Source organism: Dipodascopsis tothii (genome assembly GCF_038497935.1).
Source record: "Dipodascopsis tothii strain CBS 759.85 unplaced genomic scaffold V1510scaffold_39, whole genome shotgun sequence".
Taxonomy (NCBI): Eukaryota; Fungi; Ascomycota; class Lipomycetes; order Lipomycetales; family Lipomycetaceae; genus Neoaidaea; species Neoaidaea tothii.
The window spans coordinates 45,186-67,583 of record NW_027118023.1 but is presented as its reverse complement, the minus strand read 5'-3'; the positions used below and the strand labels follow the sequence as shown (position 1 = coordinate 67,583).

Below are 22,398 nucleotides of genomic sequence, written 5' to 3'. Positions count from 1 at the left end.
ACAGTCTGAAATTGCCAGCATCGAGACAGCCATGTTGCTAGCTGTTATGAGCAACGCCGCGGACGCAGACTATTCTGAATGCTGGTAGACCTGCGCGCTACTGTGACATTCGCTGCCGTACCTACGGATTGCTTATCTCTCTTCGATTCGGAGGTAGTTTGCGATTAATGGTGGCCGTCCTCCGTCATCCTCAGCCATTTCGCTAGTCGCCAGAGGCGTAGAACTACTAGTAAACTCCGACAAATCGACACGCTGCCGATGGTTGTCCGGCCAAGCCCTCGTCGTAGACGCGGCCGGCCCGGCGGGCTTCCGGCCGAGAAGGGGGGCGACGCTCAGGCTGTCCGAACCGGGGCAGCACGTCCTCTTCGAGCTCGCCTACGCGCCTCCTGGCGGCTCGCACGTCGGTGTGATCGTCCGGGACCGCGATCATGGCATCATCCAAATCATGCACAACTCGCCCAATCGAGCGCACAGCCAGCGCCCCGCCTCCGCTGAGTCCGACAATCGGCAAATCGAGAGAAAGGAGGCAAATATGTCTTACATCCCAAGAGCTAGCTTACTCAGTGCCCTCGGATTCATAACGTAAGCAGTTTCTAATGTCTCGGAGCTAGAATCTAAAATGAAATTTATACGCTAGTCTTTTAAGGATAGCGAGTCTTGGCGTCTGCATCAATACATTCACTCGGTATTTTGTGTGTCGCCAGTACATGCGCAGGTATCTTTTATCAGATACCTGGCGTCCAAGTACTCCCGCACGGTATCCGGGTATAACCTCATTGATTCTCGTAACTCTTGATTATCGCCAGTATCTACCGCGGGCCGAATACCCGCCCAGCGCCCTCGGACACGGTTTCGTCGGCCGTGTGCTACACAGCGTCTGCGCCTTGTCTGCGCTACTACCATCGGTACCCTCTAGCGCTACCCTCTTGTTCTCACTTTATGCTTGCCCAGGACACTGGCCTCTCTCAAGAGGATCAGTGCTTCCCCTAAACTCCGTTTCTCCAAAAGACTGGCATGGTACCTATCAGACCTATTTGACCCGGTGGTACCGCACCGCGGGTACTCAGTGTGCTATGTACCGTAGTACCTCGTAATTGTAGCAATATATAATTATTGTAATCAAAATTATTTAGTTTTCCCCTCCTTTTTTATTTCTCTTTTCGTTAATATATTAAAATTTTACTTTCAATGCAGTACACATTATACTTTCTATTGGATTTTCTGTATTTTATGATCATTTATTTATCGTATTTATTCTAGGCCTTAACATCTTAGTATTTCTTCTACACTTTTCCCCTTTTCTTTTTCTCGTTTTATTCTCTCGCCTCAGCGCAGTCATCTGTTCATTCATTTCTTTCGTTTTCATTTCTTAGTATTTGCTGACCGTCCCGAGCGTATTTTTGATTCGATTTTGGATTGCGAACTGAATTTTGGAGGGACGATTCTAATTGGGAACGACGAAGCCATAACGATTTTGCTGGTGGTTCTGGAATGAAGGCGTGTGTGTGATTTTCTTCAAATTGCGCATACTCGTCTTTAAGTCTGGTATCAGAGGAGCAAGCCTACGGAGCCGCTGAGATAGAACTCATTTCTGGGTTTTGTGATCTAGTTGCTGCTGTCGTGCTCCCACTTGATATTGGTTTTACTACAGCCAAGTACTACGGTAAGTCTGCTTGTACTGATCTACGCGATTGCCGGGTGCTTTGGGCCTGGAGCAGAGCAAAAAATTGACCTGGTCAATTTTTTGCTCTGTGTCTACTCTATCGTGTAAAATTTGGTAGTGTAGCCAGGCACGCCATTCCCGGCAATTTCTTGCTCTAAATACGAGCACATGCTAATTGTTTCTAGTAGGACAGAACACCAACCTGCGTTAAATCCGACTCAAAACACTCTTCTCTTCGCTTGATGGCTGACCCGAACACTTCGAATATAAGTGTGCAAACTCAATCAGCTCTAGGTGCTCCTCCTGGGTCAATGGTTCCCCCGACAAACGTTTTGCCGACGCCGCCAATTCATCCATCGCAGAACACCTTTTCAATGCAGGCCTCGCACTACGGTTTCCCGTCCCAGCCGGGGTCGAATGACTCGTTCCTGAGCGCGTCTCACGGCTATCTGCCAAATGCCTACCCTGACTTTGGCCAGCAGCTGCCAACGCCGCCCGGCCAGCAGATAGCTACTCTGAACCAGCAGCTGCCGAACCCGTCGGGGCAAATCCTCGGCTCGCACCAGTACCACCCGTCGGCGCCCTCGCACATCTCGTCTCACCCGTTCTCGTTTACCCCCCACCCTCCCGGAATGCCTCACTACTATCCGCAGCACCAGCTGGCGCCCAATCACATGCCGCAGTCGCACGACCCTACTGGACAGTTTCCTCCTCCGGGCATGAAGCCTAGAGTGACTACTACACTCTGGGAGGATGAGGGTACTCTTTGCTTCCAGGTTGAAGCAAAGGGCGTGTGCGTTGCGAGACGCGAGGACAACGACATGGTCAACGGCACAAAGCTGCTAAACGTGGCGGGCATGACCCGTGGAAGACGGGACGGCATTCTGAAGAGCGAGAAGCAGCGCCACGTCGTGAAGGTCGGTGCGATGCATCTGAAGGGTGTGTGGATCCCGTACGACCGGGCGCTCGACTTTGCCAACAAGGAGAAGATTGTGGACCTGCTGTACCCGCTCTTCGTGGCCGACATTAAGACATTCCTCTACCACCCGTCGAACTACGTGCGGACGGCGCAGGTGATGGCTGCTGCTGAGCGGCGGAAGCAGGAGACGCTGCGTCTCCAGCAAATGCAGCAGGGCCCGCACCACGAGCAGGACCACCGGAGGTCGCATTCGCTGCAGTCGCCACAGCAGCCGATGCCGCAGTCCGTGTCGTCGGTAGGCCAGCCGATGCCGCAGCCGATGTCGCAGGCCGGCCAGCCGGTGGGCCAGCCCATGCACCCGCAGTCGGGGCCCGGGCCGCACCACGGACCCGGCATGAGCCTGGTGCAGCCCAAGCAGGAGTCGCCGATCCAGTCATCGGTCGTGCACCAGCTCCAACACACGCAGAGTCTGGATCACCAGAGTCAACCTCAGCACCAAGTGCAGCAAGCTTAGATATGCCACGGGACAGGGAATTAAAAGGGAATCAAAGGCAGATAAAGCATCGAATTGAGATTGGCTTCGATATGGGTGGTTGAAGCATTATGGGTTTTTTTTTGCCTCGAGAGGCATTCATGGTTTTGTGTCTTGATTTTGCATGCTTTATCGTTCTTCATCCGTCTCCACTCTGCGCAATTCACGCCTTGGAACTATATAAACGACTTTTTTTCACGCACGAACATCTGGTATCCTTTTGAAATGTTTTGACCATGTATTATTTCCTGACTTATGTTTTCACGCTCCAGTTCTTTTTGTTAAATGATAGAACTAATCCTTCTCCTTGAATGGTGTTTTATGTCCTGATATTCTATTCATTTTTGATTCTTTTTGAAACATTACTGCATTTTTTTCATCATTTCTGCTGCGATGCTATAATGTGGTCCGCAGGTGGCTGTGATGCGTTTAGTCGGACGTCGATTACACGATTTTTGTTTTTATTCAATGGTTTATGTCATAATTGTAATATGGATCTTTTCTTCTCACACTACCTGACGTAGAGCGCGGGGCCTGCTGGCTGCCGTCCGGTTGCCGGCGATGGCGGGGTGATGCGCTGCGACGCACCCTTGTCTCGCGGCTAACCTGCGTGTTGCACTGGCGTGCGTGGCCGGCTGCTAGCTCGAGTCAGGCCGGCGCGGTGCGGTGCGTCTCCCTGCGTTGCTGCAGTCCAGACGGCCGCGGTGACGCGAGAAATGAAAGCCTAATTTGGCCGGAACGTACCCGCAACTCTATTTGTCTTTGGGTACGATCTGAGAACATATCCGGCGCATCTCCGCGTGCGCCCGCCGCCGTGACGGTTAGGGTTCCAACTTTTGGTCGCGCGACGAGAAAATTTTGACGAAATCTTCAATTGCACCCGGCGACCGCAGCAACTCCTCGTATACTCCGGCCAGACGCGACCGATCGACGACCACTTTCGGGGCAACTCGGAAGAGCAATTCAGTGCGTGCGTGACGACGAGACAGCAGCGCACCCGGACGTACAGCGGTGAAGACGCGCAATGTTCAGCCAAAAGGTCCTTCAGCAGACTGTTCGCCAGGGCGCTCTGGCGCTGCGGCGGCCGCTCGGCGGCGCCGGTGCGCGGGCAGTAGTCGCGCGCGCGGCGCTCGGTGGTCCGGCCGCGCGCCTGCCGGCCGTGGCAGCCACGTGGCGGCTCTTTTCGCGGGCCGCGGTGCGGGCAAACGAGGCCAAGACGGAGGCCGGCGTCGAGACGGCCAAGCCGGCTGAGGCTGCGGCCGAGCCCGCAGCCGAGCCCCCGGCCGAGCCCGCGGCCCAGCCCCCGGCCGACCCCCCGGCCGACCCCGCGCCCGCCGCCGCCGACGCTGCCGACGAGATCCTCCGCGAGGTCTTCTTCGTCCCCGAGTACATCACCGGCGGCCTGATCGGCTATCAGGGCGTCGTCATCAACCGCATCCGCGACGAGACCGGCGCCCGCGTGTACGTCAACAAGATCGACAGCTACAGCACGGACCGGCTGGTGCGCATCATCGGCAACCGGCAGCAGGTGGACGCCGCCCGCAGCGCCATCGACAAGGTCGTCCAGAACCTCAAGGAGACGGTCCGGCACCACAACAACGACTTCGGCAACGTCTCCATGGAGTCGCACCCCATCGCGTACCGCGCCGAGTTCCCCGCGGAGTACGCCGGCGCGCTGATCGGCCCCGAGGGCAAGACCATCAAGTACATCAGCGAGCAGATCGACTGCATCATCCGGCTGACGCCGCGGACGCCGTTCCACAGCATGAGCCGGTACATCTACATCCACGGCAAGGACGACAAGTCGATCGCGGTCGCGCAGAAGCTGATAGACGAGATCGTCAAGGACGTGCCCGGGCCGGACATCGTGTGGTAGACTGTGGCTAGTTGCCTGTAAATACATTCGTACAAGAACGGCCGTCGACGGCATGATGATATGATGCTACTCCCAGATCTTGAGCTCCTGGACCGAGATGTCGTTGAGCGTGCGCACGAACTTCCAGATCTCGGCGTCGGCCAGGTTCCAGCCCTCGACGAGCTTCCGCTTGCGGACGTCGTCGGCGTCGGCGCTGAGGAGCGTGTTGCGCGCGACGAGCAGCGTGGCCACGGCCTCGTCCTGGGCGGCCGGCGAGTCGAAGACGGGCGCGGCCTGGCAGGCCGCGACGAGCTGGGCGACCGTGGCGTGCGAGAGCGGCTTGAGGTGCGACTGCGCCTCGAGCAGGGCGAGCGCGGACTCGGCGGCCGGGAGGACCGGGTCGGTGCCGGCGCCGGCCAGGCGCGGCGCGGGCACGTCGAAGCCGAAGAACCAGCGCACGTCGTCGTGCACGAGGCAGTCGCTGGCCTGGGACTGCGCCTCCCAGGTGGCGAAGTACGCCGAGCGCAGGATGCGCTGGTTGAGCCCGACGAGCTCCTTGAGCGCGACCAGCCGCGCCGAGAGGCCCACGCCGGGCGTCTCGGCAAACAGCTCGGCCGTGACCGCGCGGACCCAGTCGTTGCGGGTCGTGTGGCGGCGGACGTAGTCGGCCGAGAGGTCGGGGTGGCGGTGCCGCAGCGCCTGCAGCACCAGCGGGTGCGGGACCGTGACCAGCGCCAGCGTGCGCGTGCTGGCCGGGATCGCCGGCGCCGAGACCACGAGCTTGTCCAGGTCGCGCTTCTCGGGCACGCACGGGCGGCAGGCCGGGATGTTGGGCGGGCACGTGCCGTGCGACGGCGCGTACCGCGGGCAGCTCGCGATCTCGCGCGCCGTGGCCAGCGCCGACAGCACGATCGGCGTCGTGACCTCCGGGAACGGGTTGACCACGGCCACGTCCTTGTACCGCTCCATGAACGTCTGGTGGAGGTGCGCGTTGGCCAGGTCGGGCACCTCGTCCGGCGGGATCTGCGGGAACGTCGCGCGCATGACCGCCGGCGAGTAGTACGCGTACGCCGGGTTCGGCGGCGGGTTGCGGAAGAACCGCTTGTCGGTGTAGTCGACCTTGTGGAGGACGTGGACGACCTCGTGCACGTAGGCCTGGATGTCGTCCTGCGAGCCGTAGATCATGCCCGCGTCGAGCTCCTTGTAGAGCGCGATCAGGTGGCCGGACGAGCCCTTGCACTTGCGCAGCCACGAGATGGCCGTGTTGGTCGGCAGCGTGGACATGGGCACGAGCCGGGTCTCGGTGTAGACGCCGGTGGCCTGCGTGGCCAGGGCCATGAGCCGCACGAGGTCCTCGCGGTGGGCCGGCCTGAGCGCGGCCGCGTCGAGCTTGCTGTACAGCTTGTGCGCGCGCGCGTCGGCCGTGCCCAGCACCGTCGGCTCGAACCCGGCGGCCCACCAGGCCTCGCGCCAGATCTCGAGCATGCGCGCCTCGGTCGTCAGGTTGGCGCCGCCGGCCGCCAGCGCCTCCGTGTCGTAGAACGTGTACATCGGGCACCGGTTCGTGGCCGGCGGCAGCAGCGCCACGTCCGCGTCCGACTGCGCGACCGTGAACGAGTACGGCGTGGCCCACGCGGCCGACGGAATCCACGAATTGGCCGTCGCGCCCGACCGCGCCGGCGTTTTCCTGGCCGTGCGCGCCACCTGCGTCTTGGGGAGCAGCGAGCCCACGGAAATGACGATGAGGAGCATGGCCGCCGCGGCGGCCGCGGTCTGCCGGCGGCCGCCGGCCTTGCCGGCGGCGCGCAGGCGCGCGAGCGCGGGCGCGAGCGCGGCGGCGAGCGCTTTGCGCACGCGGTCCATCGTCTGCTTTGCCGATCGTTCGGGAGAGTCCCCGGGCGGGACGAGAGGCTCGCGCGAGAGGTCGTTCCGGCGGCTGCTGGTGATCGCCGGTGTGCGGGCGTCCTCGGGGCGTGGTGGTCTGTGTGCCGGAGCGGTCCACTTGACGGCGACGAATTTTTGCTGCTAAAATTATATGACATCGCCCCGATTTGGCAGTAGATGAGGTGTGCGGCTTACGCGGCGTGGCGGTGGTGGCGGTGCGCAGCGCCGCACCGCGTGCGGCTCGTGGCGCGTGGCGGTGGTGGCCGTGCGCGCCGCACAGCGTGCGGCTCGCGCACCGCCACCCCCGCCACACCCGCGTCTTGCAAGACTCATCGGTGGCGGTGCGCTATTTCCCGCAAAATTTGCTGCTTGGTAGCATCCTGCTTGATACACCCCCCCCGCCGGCAATTCGTCCAGACAGCATGGCATCGCGCGAGTCGAATCTAGAATACTGGGCCCGGGTGCTCAAGAACCCCACGCTGGCCGCGCTGCCCGCGGACTTTGTGCGGCCAACGCCCGCGCGGTCCGTGGAGTCGCAGTTCGCGTTCGCGCTGCCGGCCGCGACCGTCGCCGCGGCCGCCACGCTGGCGGCCGGCGCTGCCGACGGGCTCTACACGGTCGCGCTGGCCGCGCTGGCCACGGTCGTGTTCCGGCTGAGCGGCGACGAGGACCTGGTGGTCGGCGCGGACGACGCGGCCGGCGCGCCGTTTGTCGTCCGATCGGCCGTCACCGGCCAATTGGCCTTCGGCGAGCTCCTGGCCGCCACGGCGAAGGTACGTACACCCGGCGCAGCGCTGACGGCAGCTCGCCGCGACCGGATCCGAGCGCTCGGTGCCGCTGGCCGAGCTGGTCGCGCACATCCAGGCCACGACCCAGGCCGCCGAGACGCCGGTGCTCTTCCGCACGGCGCTGCTGCACGCGTCGCGCGCGACCGCGCACGGCCTGGCGGTCGGCGGGCTCACCGCGGACCTCGTCATCTACGTGGACGAGGCCGCCGGCGCGCTGCAGCTGCACTACAACTCGCTGCTGTTCAAGCGCGAGCGCGTGACGGTGATCGCCGAGCAGCTCGCGCAGGTGATCGCGCGCGCGGCGGCCGACCCCGCCGTCGCCGTCGGCACGATCCCGCTCGTCACGGACCGCCAGCTGGCCGTGCTGCCGGACCCCACCAAGGACCTGCACTGGGGCACGTTCCGCGGCGCGATCCACGACATCTTCGCGGCCAACGCGGCCCGGCACCCCGACCGGCTGTGCGTGCTCGAGACCAAGAACCCGTTCGACGCGGGCACGATCGACCGGCCGTTCACGTACCGGCAGATCGACGAGGCGTCGAACGTGCTGGCGCACCACCTGCTCGCCAGCGGCGTGACGCTGGGCGACGTGGTCACGGTCTACGCCTTCCGCGGCGTCGACCTCGTCGTCTCGGTCATGGGCGTGCTCAAGGCCGGCGCGACGTTCTCGGTGATCGACCCCGCGTACCCGCCGGCGCGGCAGAACATCTACCTGAGCGTCGCGCAGCCCAAGGCGCTGGTCGTGCTCAAGAAGGCCGGCGTGCTGTCGCCGACGGTGCGCAAGTACATCGACGCGGAGCTGCAGCTGGCCACGGACGTGCCCGCGCTCGAGCTGCAGGACGACGGCACGCTCCTGGGCGGCGCCGTCGGCGGCGCGGACGTGTTTGCGGCCGCGCAGGCCCAGAAGGGCGTGCCCACCGGCGTCGTCGTCGGCCCCGACAGCACGCCCACGCTCTCGTTCACGTCCGGCTCGGAGGGCATCCCCAAGGGCGTCCGCGGCCGCCACTTCTCGCTGACGTACTACTTCCCGTGGATGGTCGAGACCTTCGGGCTGTCCGAGAAGGACAAGTTCACGATGCTGAGCGGCATCGCGCACGACCCGATCCAGCGCGACATCTTCACGCCGCTCTTCCTGGGCGCGCACCTGCTCGTGCCGACCGCGGACGACATCGGCACGCCCGGCCGGCTGGCCGAGTGGATGGCCGAGAACGGCGCGTCGGTGACGCACCTGACGCCGGCCATGGGCCAGCTGCTGTCGGCGCAGGCCACCGCGCCGATCCCGTCGCTCCACCACGCGTTCTTCGTCGGCGACATCCTGACCAAGCGCGACTGCATCCGGCTGCAGGCCCTCGCCCGCAACGTGTTCATCGTCAACATGTACGGCACGACCGAGACCCAGCGCGCGGTGTCGTACTTTGAGGTGCAGTCGATTGCCAAGGACCCGACCTTCATGCAGTCGCAGAAGGACGTCATCGTGGCCGGCAAGGGCATGCTCGACGTCCAGATCCTGGTCGTCAACCGCCACGACCGCGCGCAGACGTGCGCCGTCGGCGAGGTCGGCGAGATCTACGTGCGCGCCGGCGGCCTGGCCGAGGAGTACCTGCGGCTGCCGGACATGACCGCGCAGAAGTTCGTCAAGTCGTGGTTCGTCGACGACAGCCACTGGCGCGCGCTCGAGGCCGCGGCCACGGCCGGCGCGACCGAGCCCTGGCGCCAGTACTACAAGGGCGCGCGCGACCGGCTCTACCGCACGGGCGACCTGGGCCGCTACATGCCGGACGGCAACGTCGAGTGCTCGGGCCGCGCGGACGACCAGGTCAAGATCCGCGGGTTCCGCATCGAGCTGGGCGAGATCGACACGCACCTCTCGCAGCACCCGCTCGTGCGCGAGAACGTGACGCTGGTCAAGCGCGACAAGGACGAGGAGCCCACGCTGATCTCGTACGTCGTCCCGCACGGCGCCGACGCGCTCTCGGGCTTCCTCTCGGGCCACGAGTCGCTGGACGAGGAGCCCGACGTGATCGTGCGCGGCCTGGTCAAGTACCGCCGGCTGATCAAGGACATCCGCGAGTACCTCAAGACCAAGCTGCCGTCGTACGCGGTCCCGACCGTGATCGTGCCGCTGTCCAAGATGCCGCTGAACCCGAACGGCAAGGTCGACAAGCCGGCGCTGCCGTTCCCGGACACGGCCCAGCTCACCGCCGTGGCCCAGCGCTCGCCGCCGGACGCGGTGGCCAAGTTCACGCCGACGGAGGACGCCATCAAGGACATCTGGCTGGCCGTGCTGCCGAACCGGCCGCCGTCCATCGCCCCGGCCGACTCGTTCTTCGACATCGGCGGCCACTCGATCCTGGCCACGCGCATGATCTTCGAGGTCCGCAAGAAGTTCATCGTCGACCTGCCGCTGGGCTTCATCTTCAAGAACCCGACGCTGGCCGCGCTGGCGGCCGAGATCGACAGCCTGAAGGCCAACGACGACGAGTACCACAACGTCCAGGCGGCCACGTCCGCGGCCGAGAAGAAGAAGGCCGAGCGCGCGGAGCCCGCGGTGGCGTACGCGGACGACGCGCAGGCGCTGACGAGCACGCTCGCGCCGGCGTACGCGCCCGTGGCCGCGCCGTTTGCGCCGGCCGCGCCGCTCACCGCGTTCGTCACCGGCGCCACCGGCTTCCTGGGCTCGTACATCGTCAACGACCTGCTGACCAAGCGCGGCAGCGCGCCCATCACGGTCGTCGCCCACGTGCGCGCGCCGTCCAAGGCCGCCGGCTTCGACCGCATCAAGAAGACGCTGCGGGCGTACGGCGTCTGGCAGGACTCGTTCGCCGACCGCATCCAGATCGTCACCGGCGACCTCGACCAGCCGCGGCTGGGCGTGCCCGAGGCCGAGTGGGCCCAGCTCGCGGCCGACGTCGACGTGATCATCCACAACGGCGCCCAGGTCCACTGGGTGTACCCGTACTCGATCCTGCGCGGCCCGAACGTGGTCGGCACGGTCAACGTGATGGCGCTGGCGGCCGCCGGCAAGCCCAAGAGCTTTGTGTTTGTGTCGTCGACGTCGGCGGTCGACACGGACTACTTTGTGCGGCTGTCGGACACGATCGTGCAGCAGGGCGGCGCCGGCGTGCCCGAGTCGGACGACCTGCAGGGCTCGGCCGCCGGCCTCGGCACCGGCTACGGCCAGTCCAAGTGGGCGGCCGAGTACCTGGTGCGCGCGGCCGGCAAGCGCGGCCTGACCGGCATGATTGTCCGGCCCGGCTACGTGACCGGCGAGTCGTCCACGGGCACGACCAACACCGACGACTTCATCGTGCGCATGATCAAGGGCTGCATCCAGCTCGGCTTCACGCCCGACATCTACAACACGGTCAACATGGTCCCGGTCGACCACGTTGCGCGCGTGGTCGTGGCCGCGTCGCTGCACGCGCCCAACAACGCCGAGCTGCTCGTGGGCCACGTCACCGGCCACCCGCGCTCGCGGTTCAACGAGTTCCTGGACACGCTGGCCACGTACGGCTACAACACCAAGAAGGTGGACTACGTGCCGTGGCGCATTGCTCTGGAGCGCTACGTGGTCGAGGAGGCCAACGACAGCGCGCTGTACCCGCTGCTGCACTTTGTGCTCGACAACCTGCCGAACAACACCAAGGCGCCTGAGCTCGACGACACCAACACGCGCGCTGCGCTGCTGACCGACCGGGCCTGGACCGGCGAGGACGTGTCGGCCGGCAAGGGCGTGGGCGAGGAGGTCATGGGCATCTACCTGGCCTACCTGGTCGGCGTGGGCTTCATCGAGCCGCCGCCGTCGAAGGGCGCGCTGCCGCTGCCGGCGATTGAGATCCCGGCCGGCGTCAAGGAGGCGCTGGCCAACGTGGGCGGCCGCGGCGGCAAAAACTAGTGTATAGTGGTAATTTTGGAGTGTATATCAACCGCGTAGGACAGGCGGGCGACGCACCGCGAGAGGTGCGAGGCGGGCGGGTGGAGAGCAGTGGGTGCGGATGGATGCGAGCCGCATGCCGTGCGGCTGAGAGTTAGCCGCACAGCGTGCGGCTCGAATGAGAGCCGCACGCCCTGCGGCTCGAGAGTGAGCCGCATGCCCTGCGGCTCGAGCGTGAGCCGCGCGCCGGGGGCTTCGCTCTCAGCCGCATCCGCTGCGGCTCCGCTGCCAGCCGCATGCCCTGCGGCTCACGTCTCCCCCGCCCGCCAATGCAAGGAACCAGCCGCGTGCGGCGCATTAATTGTCTATGTACACTAGCCCCACACCGATGTCTTCTCGTTCTCGCCCCGGATGTTGATGTGCGCCTGGTAGCTGTGCTCGCTGGACGTGCTGCTGTTTTCGTCAAAGTAGTTCGTGCAGCCAAACTCGGCCTTTTCCACGTTGGAGTACTCGTTCAGCGACGACATGCGCTTGCTCCAGGCCGGCGGGGGCGTCGACGGGACGTCGCGGGACGATATCGTGTCGGATCGGCCAAAGGACGCGGCCGTGGCGGCCGCCGCCGCGGCAACGACGTTGGCGCGCCGCGACAGGTACGCGATGCTGTGGGTGCGGCTCGCGTCGGGCGCGCGCACGTCGCGGCCGAGCAGGAAGCTGCGCAGCTGGCTGCCGGACTCGGGGTCCGCCGGCGGGTAGGCGGGCTCGGACGTGATCTCGCCCTCGGTGCCGAGATACATCTGCGCGTCGACCACACGCTGGCGGTCGAGCTGGTGGTCCGTGTACACGACGACCGCGCAGCGGAAGAGGCCGACGAAGGCGACGAGCAGCCAGATCCAGAGCAGGCCCCACGCGAGGTACCGCTCGGTCGCGATGGCCTTTTGGAAGTAGTCCAGGAGCTTGTTGTAGGCCTTAACGATCTTGGCGGCGGCCTCGTCCGAGAGCGCGGAGATGTCGTCCGAGTCCACGGTGGAGCGCGCGACGAGGCGCGAGTCGCGCGGGAAGATGCGGTCGGCGCTGCGGGCGCGCAGCCGCTTGTCGCCGTCGCCAGAGAAGATGCTGGGCAGGGCCGAGGTCTCGGAGGCGTCGGTGGCGGTGTCGGTGGCCGTGGTGGCCGTGTCTGTGGCCGTGCTGGTGGCCGTGTCCGCGCCCGTGGCCGTGGCTGCCATGTCCGAGGCCGTGTCTGCCGTGTCCGTGGCCGCGTCAGGCACGGTAGTCGTCATGACCGTGGTCACGGCCGTCGTGATCGTGGTCACGGCCGTCATGGTCGGCGTGGCTGCGTCCGTCGCCGACTCCATCGTCGACTCGGTCGCCGACGCTGTCGCCGCCACCGTGTCGGCGCCGTCCGAGGCTGTGCTGGTGGCTGACGCGGGCGAGGTGGCCCCTGAATCTACCCCTGAGACCCCTGAGGCTGACGCCGGCGCCGACGAGGCTGGTGCCGACGCGGACGAGGCTGGTGCCGACGCCGACGAGGCTGGTGCCGAAGCCGACGAGGCTGATGCCGACGCCGACGCCGTCGTGCTCTCCGTGTCCACAAACGCCGCAATCAGCACGTCCTCGCGCACAGTCGGCAGCGCCACGTGCGCGTTGTCGTGCACCCACGTCAGGCCAGTCTCGATCCCGTCGATCTTGTACAGGATCAGGCAGTCCAGCACGTCCTTGATCGGCGTGTACAGCGGCGTGCCGCCAAAAACGTCGTTCAGGACCGTGATCATGTCGTCGACGAAGGTGTTGAGCGTGTTGTTGACGCTCGTCGTGATCGTGTCGACCCAGCCAAACAGGTTGTCGTTGATTTCGTCCTGCGTCGCGTTGAGGACCGCGTTCGTCCCGTCGGCCCATTCCGCCGACTTGTCGAGCAGCGTCTGCCCCACGGTCTCGCCGACGCTGCTCACGGACGCGCCCAGGTCCGGCGACAGGTCGCGCAGCTTGTGCAGCAGCGCCGTCTGCGCCCACACGCCCACAAACGCCGTCACGGCCAGACACAGGACCAGCAGCGCCGGCGGCGACGTCACGTACGCCACGAGCCAGCGCACCAGCGTCTTGTTGCGGATCGACTTGAGCGGCCGCGAGACGTACAGGCCGACAAAGTGCGAGAACGGCGAGGACGCGACCTCGAGCACGTCGATCGGGTCCAGGTGCTTCTCGGACAGGTTGAGCACAAACACGCGCCGGCGGAGCGCGCGCCACTTGCGGATGTCGTAGTACGCCATGGGGAACATGGCCGCGATCGCGCCGGCCACCAGCAGGCCCACGGCCGCGCGGACAAAGCCGTGGACGAGGCCGTTGACGGTGTCGAAGAACGAGCCGATCGAGTCGTCGTCGGCGCAGACCGACAGCGAGTCTTTCGACGGCACCGGCAGCGCCGACCGGTTGAAGCTGTAGCCGCCGTACTTGTTGGCGACGACGGCCTTGATGGCGTCGAACGGGTACTCGATGGCCTCCTTGGTCGCGTTCTTGACGTCCGCAAACGTCGGGACCTCGTCCCGCAGCGCCTCGAGCTTGGCGTTGACCGACGACGGGATGGCCATGTCCTCGAGCTCGGAGATCTGCGGGACCGCCACGGACGGGATCGTCACGTTCTTGGTCGTGAAGTAGCTCGCGATCTCCTCGATCGCGGTCCGCGCCGAGTCCAGCAGGCTGTTGACGCTGTCGATCTCGTTCTCGGCCTCGTGCGCCAGCGACTGCACCGTGTCGTTCACCCACGAGATGATGCTCTCGGTCGCGTTCACGACGACGTCGACCGCCACGTCGACCGCCATCGTCAGCAGGCACACGTACGTGCCGGCGACGACGTCGACGATGAAGTAGATGATCTCGGCCACGCCCGTCAGCATCAGGTCGACCGTGCCGACGAACGCGGCCACGCCGGCGTCCACGCTGGCCGCGACCAGCTCGTTCGCGCCGTACGCCGTGTAGTGCGGCACCGACGCCAGGTCCGACGCCGCCGTCTCGATCTCGGAGCACGCGGCCAGCGCCTGCTCCCGCGCGAGCTCGACCCCGCCGTACAGCGCGCTGCTCGACAGCAGCAGCTTGACCAGCAGCAGCACGCACAGGATCGTCCACCGGTTGAGCCACGCCTGCGACAGCCGGCTGCGCGCGCCCAGGTACGGCGTCAGCCCGTGGCTGCTGGGAAAGTTCGGCGGCGGCCGCGCCGGCTCCGGCCGGGGGTGCAGATCGTGCCACTGCACCGGCAGCAGCGCTCTCGGCATCGCCGGGAAGTGCTCGGCCGGCTCGCTGTCGGTGTTGGGGTAGAACGAGATCGGGTACGCCCACGCGTCCCAGTAACCTCTGCCGCGAGTCATGATGGATGCTTGCTGATCGACTGGGATCCGGCGCTTTTAAGTCCCCGGCGGCCTCCGCCTCCCGCCGCGCCCGGAAAGGGGCCGTCTGACACTGTGGCATCGTGCGCCGGGTCGCACGGCGGCTAGCGCCTGAGACGTCGGAATTGGACGAGAGGCCGGTCGACGTCGTTTGCCGATACGTCAGGGGGTGTGTTGCCCGCTGGGAGATACCGCCGGCGCCCGCCAAAAACGGGCCGCGAACAGTACCTGGCTGTGCCTGACCTCCCAACGGCGGCGGATCTGGTAAATAAGCCCCAAAAAGTAAACACGCCATTAGTGGCCGCTGCTACCCGGCGTTGGTGGCACTGGGCGGAGCGCTCGGCAGGAGCTGGGAGGCGCCGGACGCCGGCGCGGCGCCGCCAGACCGCTCTGGGGCGTTGCGGCCTCGGTCCGGAGCCGTCAGCGGCTGTGCGGGCCAACAGCGCGGCGCGGCTGTGGCCCGATTCGGGCACGCCAAGTGCGGCACTGCCTATTCGGGCTGCCCGTAACGGCGCACAGACGCTTGGTTACACGGCCGTGAGGCATGGACCGATTGGGACGCGCCGCAGTCTGTGCGGCGCATGCACGTGCGCCCAGCGTTCCGGCCGGCTGGGGCGGGGGGCGTGGCTCTGGGCCGGGGCAGGTGAGCCGCACGGTATGCGGCTGGCGTGCGCGGCGGCTCGGCCGGGAGACGGCGGCCGGAGGTGCGGCTGACGCCGCACGGCGTGCGGCTCAGCCTGCTTCCGCTGGCGCGGCTACATGCAACACCCGCCCGCTCTGCGGCCCAGCGCCGGCAGCCGTAGTTGCGCCGCACGTCGTGCGGCTCAATGCTCTTGCTACATACACTAGGGTTTGGGCGCCGCGTCCGCAGCCGCCTTCTGCTGCTCGTCCAGAACCTCCTCCTCCTTCTGGAGCTCCTCCAGCCGCTCCTGCGCGTTCCACATGTCGGCGTACAGGCCGCCCGCAGCGAGCAGGCGCGGGTGGCTGCCCTCCTCGGCCATGGAGCCGTCGCGCAGGACAATGATCTTGTCGCTGTCGCGGATGGTGCGCAGGCGGTGGGCGATGAAGACCGACGTCGCCGCGCGGCCCTGGACAATGGACTTGATGTTCTGCATGAGCTCGTGCTCGGTGTGGGTGTCCAGCGCGGACGTGGCCTCGTCGAAGAACATCAGCGGCGCGTTCTTGAGAATCAGGCGCGAGACGGCCAGGCGCTGCTTCTCGCCGCCGGAGATCATCATGCCGCGCTCGCCCACCTTGGTCGCCCAGCCGTCTGGCAGGCTCTCAATGAGCTTGTCGATCTTGGCGCGGGCCGCGGCGCTGCGGACCTCCTCGCCCGAGGCGTCCATGCGGCCGTAGCGCACGTTGTGCTCGATGGTGTCGTTGAACAGCGGCGTGTCCTGGGGCACGACGCCGATGGCGCGGCGCAGCGAGTCGAGCTTGACGTCGCGGATGTCCTGGCCGTCGACGAGAATGCGGCCGGACTGCGCGTCGTAGTAGCGGAAGAGCAGCCGCAGGATGGTCGACTTGCCGGAGCCGCTGGTGCCGACGATGGCGACCTTCTCGCCGCCCGGGATCGTGAACGACGCGTTCTTGAGGATCAGCCGGTCGGGGTGGTACCCGAACGTCACGTTCTCGAACGTGATCTCGCCCTTGGTCAGCACGAGGTCCTTGGCGCCCGGCTTGTCCTGGATGGCCACGTTGACCTTCTGCAGGTTGAACAGGGTCTCCATGTCGAGCAGCGACTGCCGCAGCTCGCGGTAGATCGTGCCGAGGAAGTTGAGCGGCACCGACAGCTGGAACAGCAGCTGGTTGACCATGACCAGGTCGCCGACGGTGAGCGTGCCGGCGGCGACGCCCTGCGCGGCCATGTACATCATCGCCGTCAGCGCCGTCGAGAAGATGACGTTCTGGCCGGTGTTGAGCATGGCCAGCGACGTGGCGATCTTGATCGACGCGGCCTCGTACCGCGCCAGCGCCTTGTCGTACATGCTGACCTGGTACGCCTCGTTGTTGAAGTACTTGACGGCCTCGTAGTTGATCAGCGAGTCCACGGCGACCGTGGCCGCCTGGTTGTCGGCCGCGTTGGCGTCCTTGCGGAACTTGGTCCGCCACGCCGTCGTGCGCACCGTGAAGATCGTGTACGCGAGCATGGTGGCGAACGTGACCGCGGCGAACTGCGCGCCGTAGTTGTACGTCAGCAGACCGCACACGAGCGAGATCTCGAGCCCGATCGGCAACACGTGGAAGATCATCGACGTCAGCACGAAGCTGATGCCCTTGGTGCCGCGATCGATGGCCCGCGAGAGCCCGCCGGTCTGGCGCGAGAGGTGGAAGTTGAGGTCGAGCCGCAGCAGGTGCTCAAACACCCCGCGCGCGACCGACCGGATCGCCTTCTGGGCGACGCTGGCGAAGACCGCGTTGCGCAGCTCGCCGAACGCCGTCGCGCCGACGCGGGCCAGCCCGTACCCGATCACGGCCGCGCCGGCCACCGTCCACACGGTGCCGGCGAAGTCCACAAAGTTGATGTTCATGCTGTCGATGATCTGCTTGAAGAAGAACGGCACCTGCACGTTCAGGAGCTTGGACCCGAGCAGCAGCGACAGCGCGAGCACGACGCGCACCTTGGCGCCGGTGTTGCCCTTTGGCCAGAGGTACCGCGACATCTCCTTGATGATGTACCAGTCGGCCTTGCGCTGCTCCTTTTGCGAGACGACCTTTTCCTCGAGCAGGTTCGCGTTGGCGGCGGCCTTGGGCCCGAGCTTGGCCGCGTCGCCGGGCTTGACCGTCTCTGCGGCCTTGCCGTCGCCATTGGCCGGCGTGGGCGTCGGTGTCATTGACCGGAACGCACGCGCCAGTTCGGCCGGCGACGGCACGCGACCGCCGCCGGGCCGCGCAACGGCCGGCCGCAGTAGCACGGCCGCGCCATTGGCCACCACCGGCCGGCCCGCTGGCCCGCCGCGTCCGCCGGTATGCGCAAACGTCGAAAACGCGCTCCGGCCAGCGAAAGTCGGAAGTTGTCGGCACGACACCGCGCGCCAGCCGGCGCCGGCAGCCGTCAGAGGGCCGCGCCACGCACTCAGTGGTCCCGACATATTGCTGGTGCCACCGGTGCTGATCGAGAATGTGCGCACGAGAGCAGCGACGACGTTGGCGGTCAATTAAGCAGATGCGACGGTATTATTCCGACATCACCCAGCGTCGAGCACGTAATTGTAAAGTCCGCGGAGTGGCTGGGAGTGGCTCCGAGCGTTCTCGATCACCGAAAAGGTCCCGCGCCGCACGCCGTGCGGCGCACACCCCATATCTAGCCTGTCCGCGCTAAGTTTTCAGTTGCGGCCATACCACGAAGAAAACACAGTTCCCCGTCCGATCAACACCAGTTAAGCTTCGTTGGGCCTACTTAGTACTGCGGTGGGAGACCACGCTGGAATCGTAGGTGCTGCAATTTTTGCTGCTGTGGTGTCTGGACTCGCAGTAGGTGCTTTGTCTGGCGCTCTATTGTCCGACGCTGGCGTTGAGGAACGGCGGCTTCTATGCGTGCTTTGCACTGTTACAGTGTGCCGTTGGCTCTTGCGGTCGCCTGGCGAATGGAAAGCTGGGTCCACGCGTGCGCTTGCCGCCCTTCGCGCAGGCCGCTGCCGGCCCACGTAAAGCGCGGCTGTTTTTGGGCCGACATGGGTGTCAGGAGTCTCCAGCCGCCACGTCGTCGAGAGTGGTGTCCTGGTGGCTGACCGTACGCTGCAGAGAGCCTCCGTTGTAGATTTCCGAAGTTAGGCTCCAGCGGCAGGCCAACGTTAGCACTCGGCCGCAGAGCAGCTCACCTCCACGAGCTGGCGCCGGAGGCCCTTAACACGCACACCTGCTCAAGCAGTCGCCCTCTACAAAGCGACCACAGAAGTCTGCCGAGCGGCCCTAGAAGTCTACGCCCGGAATTCTACCAAGTAGTCCCGGAGGCTGGCGTCTGGCCATAGACAATATCGACGCCGTGCCCACCGGCAAAAAATTGCAACACCTACGATTCCAGCGTGGTCTCCCACCGCAGTACTAAGTAGGCCCACTGAAGGTTGACAAGTGTTGATCGGACGGGGAACAGTATTTTCTTCAGGGTATGGCCGCAACTACTATGACTGGCCGTACGATCTACTCGGTTTGTGTGTGCGACGCTGTGCCGCAGGACGCGTCGGGACCGCGCGCCTGAGCGCGACCCCTGAGTCTGGGTACCCCGCAACCCGGCCCGTGGGGGTGCCGGACGTGCCCCCGGCAGCTGCTCTGTGGAGGGTGGCTGCCCTCAGGACTCCCTCTGGGGAGGTCGCGCCGTCACAGGCCTTCGGCGGCGGCTTCCCGACGGTGGACCGTTCGGTCGCATCAACGCAACGCCAGTCCGCGCGCACGGCGGCGCCCTTCGCCGGGCGATCGCGCGGTCTCATCGCCGCTCGGCCTACAGCGCGGCTCGCAGCGCGCCTACCTGTCACGGAGTGCGACCGGCCTCCGGGCGCTCGTCCGCACTCTGCCTGAAGGGCCCCCACGGCATCCGTAATACCCCAAAACACCGCCTACAGCGGTACCTGAGAGTACAAATCCGAAATAGTGTAATGGCTAGCACGGTCCGCTCTCACCGGGCAAATCGGGGTTCAATTCCCCGTTTCGGAGTTTTTTTATGCCACTGAAGACGCGCTCTTCCGGCCGCCCGGCTGGGCCGGACAACCGGCCGGCTATACACCGTCGCGGCGCGCCGTCCGCTCGCCGCGTCCGTCCAGCCTCCGTCGCGTGGCCCCGCCGGCCCGCTCGCACGCGTCCTGGCGCCGCCGAGTCGTGTGCGCGGCGGGCGCGCGCGGGATTGGCTGGGTCACGTGACGCAGGACCGCCTGAAAAAACGCACCCTCGCCGCCAGCCAAACAGTATTGACGCAATGATTGGCACGGCACAGAGCCGCGCAGTCGCGCGCAAGGCAGTCCACGGCCCCCGGCGGACCAGCGGCCGGCCGGCCGCCCGGCGCATCCACGTCTCGCAGAGCCCGGTGTCGACCGTGCCCGTCTCGCTCGACAACGGCACCGGCGACGTCTCGGACCTCGTCCAAAACGTGCCGCGGATCAACGGCGACGGCCCGTTCCCCCTCGCGCCCAAGTTCTCGGTGATCGGCGCGCCGGCGAGCCTGCTGTCGGTGGCGCTGCCCGCGTCGGCCACGCTGCACGCGCGGCGCGGCACGCTCGTGGCCGTCAATTCGCGCGATCTGGGCGCAGTCTCGTCGACGCTGTCCGTGCTGGCGCCGATGCAGCGCGCGCTGACGGGCATCCCGTTCCTGTACCAGAAGGTGGTCTCGACGACGCCGTTGACGGCGCTGGTGGGGTGCCCCAAGACGCCGAACTCGACGTTCGCGGTGGTGACCATGGACGGCCGCCAGGACTGGACCGTGGTCTCCAAGGACTCGCTGCTGGCGTGGACGGGCGCGACGCTGACGGTGCGGGCGCGCGCGCTGCCGCGCATCCGCACGCTCGGCACGTCGTTCCTGTCGGGCCGCGGCGAGATTGCGCTGGTCGGCCGCGGCAACGTGTACCAGGTCACGCTCAAGGAGGGCGACGAGGTCGCCGTGCGGCCCGGCAACGTCGTCGCGTTCTCGGGCGGCGAGGAGGTCGGCATCGGGCCCGAGATCTTCCGGCTGCGGCACTCGCGGCTGCGGCTGCAGGTGCCGTGGCTGCCGCAGCTCGGCGGCAGCACGCTGCTGGCGGGCGCGGCCGAGTCGCCGGTCTACAAGGCCGCGGCGAACGGCTGGGCGACGGCCATGGCGTGGGTGCGCCGCCTGGTCTGGGGCGACAACGTGTTTGTGCGGTTCAAGGGCCCGACGACGGTGCTGCTGCAGAGCCGCGGCGCGCAGCTGGCGGACGTGATTCCGGCGGCCGAGCGGCGCGAGGTGGCGGTGTTTGGCGCGGCCAGCAAGGCGGAGCGGGCGGCGGAGGCGGCGGCGGAGGCGGCCGCCTCTGCGGCCGCCGCCGCGCCGGCCGCCGCAGCCACCGTCGACGCCGATGCCGCCGCGCCGGCCGCGGCCGCGGCCGTCTCCAAGGGCGGCCTGCTCAAGGTGGCCACCGTCAAGGACGGCAAGGTCACGTTCGAGAGCACCGACTCGTTCCGCGAGTTCACAAGATAGGCAGATAGATTGAATATGAACAAATATGCTGTACATTTAGACCACGGCCCAGATGTCCTTGCCGACACCCTCCATCCACGACGACAGCTGGCTGACGGACGCGTCCCAGTCGACGAGCCGCTGGCGCATGCTCTCGATCTGGTCCTTGGTCATGACGCGCGGCTGCAGCCACGTGATGGTCACGGTCTGGGCGACCTGGTCGATCGAGCCGCGCAGCAGGCCCAGCGACAGCGCCTTCATGACCAGGTGCTCGACCTCCTCCAGCACGAGCCGGGTCTCGGTCGCAATGGTGGCGAAGGGCAGCGTGCGGTCCGACGGCGGCCGCTTGAACACGGCCTCGATCAGCGCCATCAGGCAGATCTTCTGGCGCAGGAACTCGGCCGAGCTCGCCAGGATCGGCAGCGTCGTCATCTGCGGCAGCAGCGCCTCGAACGCCGGGATGTCGCCCGAGTGGAACGCAAACAGCGCGTCGCGCAGCCACGCCGTCTCGCCCGTCCGCAGCGACTCCAGCACCGGGTGCAGCAGGATCTCGCCGAAGTTGTAGATGGTCTCGCCCAGCAGCGCGGCCACGGCCAGGTCGTACGCGCGCTCGCGCTGCTCCGCCGCCGGCAGGTCCGCCAGCGAGATGCACGCCAGGTACCGCAGCGAGTGCCGGTAGTAGGCCGCAAAGTCCGACTTGGCCTTGTAGTAGTCCGCGTTCACGCGGTAGTACGCCGCGTGGATCGTCTTGTCGACCGCGTCGAACGTGTCCAGGATCGCGTTGGCCTTGTCCATCGTCGCCAGCGCGCCGTCCAGGTCCTTCTGCACCAGCCGGATCCGCGCCACCTCGATCAGCGCGTACACGTAGGCGTCCTGCGCGCCCGCCTCCTGCACCTTGCGCGCGATCTCGTCCATGAACGCCAGGCTGTCCTCCGTGCCCGCCACCCGCTCGTCCGCGGCCAGCAGCGCCAGCCCGACCAGCTTGAGCTGGTTGACCTTGGCCTCGAACGTCGACACAAACTGCACAAACAGCCGCATGCGCACCGGCCCGCTCGCCGGCGCCGCAAACACCCGCACCAGCACGTCCGTCAGCTGGTGCCACAGCCGCCGCTCCCACAGGTCCTCCATCGTGTAGAACTCGCCGGCGAGCTCGCTCGGCGCCTCCGTGCGCAGCACCGCCAGCACCGTCGGGATGTCGTGGTCGATCTCCATTTGATGCAATCTGTCGCTCGTCTGCGCTGTCCTCGTCGATGCACCCTGGATCCTGTCCGTGCCGTGCGATGGATGCCTCTGCGTCTTCCGATCCCTTCTATGGAGCGTGGTGATGCGCGCGGGCGGAGGACAAGCGCGGCGCGCCGCTGTGACGGTTGTGCCACACGCGCGCGCGG

At 66.0% G+C, this 22,398-nt stretch overlaps 8 protein-coding genes and 1 non-coding gene across 9 annotated transcripts; 5 read left to right on the top strand and 4 right to left on the bottom strand.

Annotated features, from left to right (window-relative positions):
- Nucleotides 1-445: 445 nt before the first annotated feature.
- Nucleotides 446-3,096, top strand: V1510DRAFT_408387 (uncharacterized protein; the record flags this gene model as incomplete). Its single annotated transcript, XM_066932448.1, has 3 exons — nucleotides 446-582; nucleotides 1,542-1,663; nucleotides 1,958-3,096. The coding sequence occupies 3 exons, from the start codon at nucleotides 446-448 to the stop codon at nucleotides 3,094-3,096; spliced, it is 1,398 nt and encodes a 465-aa protein (XP_066786893.1).
- Nucleotides 3,097-3,775: 679 nt separating this feature from the next.
- On the top strand, nucleotides 3,776-5,064 carry V1510DRAFT_422824 (uncharacterized protein). The gene has a single exon (XM_066934853.1). The coding sequence runs from the start codon at nucleotides 4,139-4,141 to the stop codon at nucleotides 4,988-4,990; it is 852 nt and encodes a 283-aa protein (XP_066786892.1). The 5' UTR covers nucleotides 3,776-4,138; the 3' UTR covers nucleotides 4,991-5,064.
- V1510DRAFT_422823 (uncharacterized protein) lies at nucleotides 4,941-6,977 on the bottom strand. The gene has a single exon (XM_066934852.1). The coding sequence runs from the start codon at nucleotides 6,830-6,832 to the stop codon at nucleotides 5,057-5,059; it is 1,776 nt and encodes a 591-aa protein (XP_066786891.1). The 5' UTR covers nucleotides 6,833-6,977; the 3' UTR covers nucleotides 4,941-5,056.
- A 247-nt stretch (nucleotides 6,978-7,224) lies between these two features.
- On the top strand, nucleotides 7,225-11,567 carry V1510DRAFT_422821 (uncharacterized protein). Its single transcript, XM_066934851.1, has 2 exons — nucleotides 7,225-7,626; nucleotides 7,658-11,567. The coding sequence occupies exons 1-2, from the start codon at nucleotides 7,276-7,278 to the stop codon at nucleotides 11,534-11,536; spliced, it is 4,230 nt and encodes a 1,409-aa protein (XP_066786890.1). The 5' UTR covers nucleotides 7,225-7,275; the 3' UTR covers nucleotides 11,537-11,567.
- A 278-nt stretch (nucleotides 11,568-11,845) lies between these two features.
- Nucleotides 11,846-15,122, bottom strand: V1510DRAFT_422819 (uncharacterized protein). The gene has a single exon (XM_066934850.1). The coding sequence runs from the start codon at nucleotides 14,869-14,871 to the stop codon at nucleotides 11,890-11,892; it is 2,982 nt and encodes a 993-aa protein (XP_066786889.1). The 5' UTR covers nucleotides 14,872-15,122; the 3' UTR covers nucleotides 11,846-11,889.
- A 529-nt stretch (nucleotides 15,123-15,651) lies between these two features.
- On the bottom strand, nucleotides 15,652-18,107 carry V1510DRAFT_422818 (P-loop containing nucleoside triphosphate hydrolase protein). The gene has a single exon (XM_066934849.1). The coding sequence runs from the start codon at nucleotides 17,979-17,981 to the stop codon at nucleotides 15,735-15,737; it is 2,247 nt and encodes a 748-aa protein (XP_066786888.1). The 5' UTR covers nucleotides 17,982-18,107; the 3' UTR covers nucleotides 15,652-15,734.
- Nucleotides 18,108-19,467: 1,360 nt separating this feature from the next.
- Nucleotides 19,468-19,539, top strand: V1510DRAFT_t248. The gene has a single exon. It is a non-coding gene; the product is annotated as a tRNA-Glu (tRNA).
- A 166-nt stretch (nucleotides 19,540-19,705) lies between these two features.
- Nucleotides 19,706-21,031, top strand: V1510DRAFT_432025 (mitochondrial biogenesis AIM24-domain-containing protein; the record flags this gene model as incomplete). The annotated part of the gene is made up of 1 exon (XM_066935462.1): nucleotides 19,706-21,031. The coding sequence occupies exon 1, from the start codon at nucleotides 19,799-19,801 to the stop codon at nucleotides 21,029-21,031; it is 1,233 nt and encodes a 410-aa protein (XP_066786887.1). The 5' UTR covers nucleotides 19,706-19,798.
- V1510DRAFT_422816 (uncharacterized protein) lies at nucleotides 21,020-22,332 on the bottom strand. The gene has a single exon (XM_066934848.1). The coding sequence runs from the start codon at nucleotides 22,220-22,222 to the stop codon at nucleotides 21,068-21,070; it is 1,155 nt and encodes a 384-aa protein (XP_066786886.1). The 5' UTR covers nucleotides 22,223-22,332; the 3' UTR covers nucleotides 21,020-21,067.
- Between the last annotated feature and the right edge of the window lie 66 nt (nucleotides 22,333-22,398).

Bases quoted from the DNA above. Each gene is read 5' to 3' on its own strand.
- V1510DRAFT_422824 (XM_066934853.1), top strand. From the start codon at position 4,139: ATGTTCAGCCAAAAGGTCCTTCAGCAGACTGTTCGCCAGGGCGCTCTG.
- V1510DRAFT_422823 (XM_066934852.1), bottom strand. From the start codon at position 6,832: ATGGACCGCGTGCGCAAAGCGCTCGCCGCCGCGCTCGCGCCCGCGCTC.
- V1510DRAFT_422821 (XM_066934851.1), top strand. From the start codon at position 7,276: ATGGCATCGCGCGAGTCGAATCTAGAATACTGGGCCCGGGTGCTCAAG. The intron at 7,627-7,657 runs GTACGTACACCC...CGCTGACGGCAG, and splicing joins TCCTGGCCGCCACGGCGAAG to CTCGCCGCGACCGGATCCGA.
- V1510DRAFT_422819 (XM_066934850.1), bottom strand. From the start codon at position 14,871: ATGACTCGCGGCAGAGGTTACTGGGACGCGTGGGCGTACCCGATCTCG.
- V1510DRAFT_422818 (XM_066934849.1), bottom strand. From the start codon at position 17,981: ATGTCGGGACCACTGAGTGCGTGGCGCGGCCCTCTGACGGCTGCCGGC.
- V1510DRAFT_422816 (XM_066934848.1), bottom strand. From the start codon at position 22,222: ATGGAGATCGACCACGACATCCCGACGGTGCTGGCGGTGCTGCGCACG.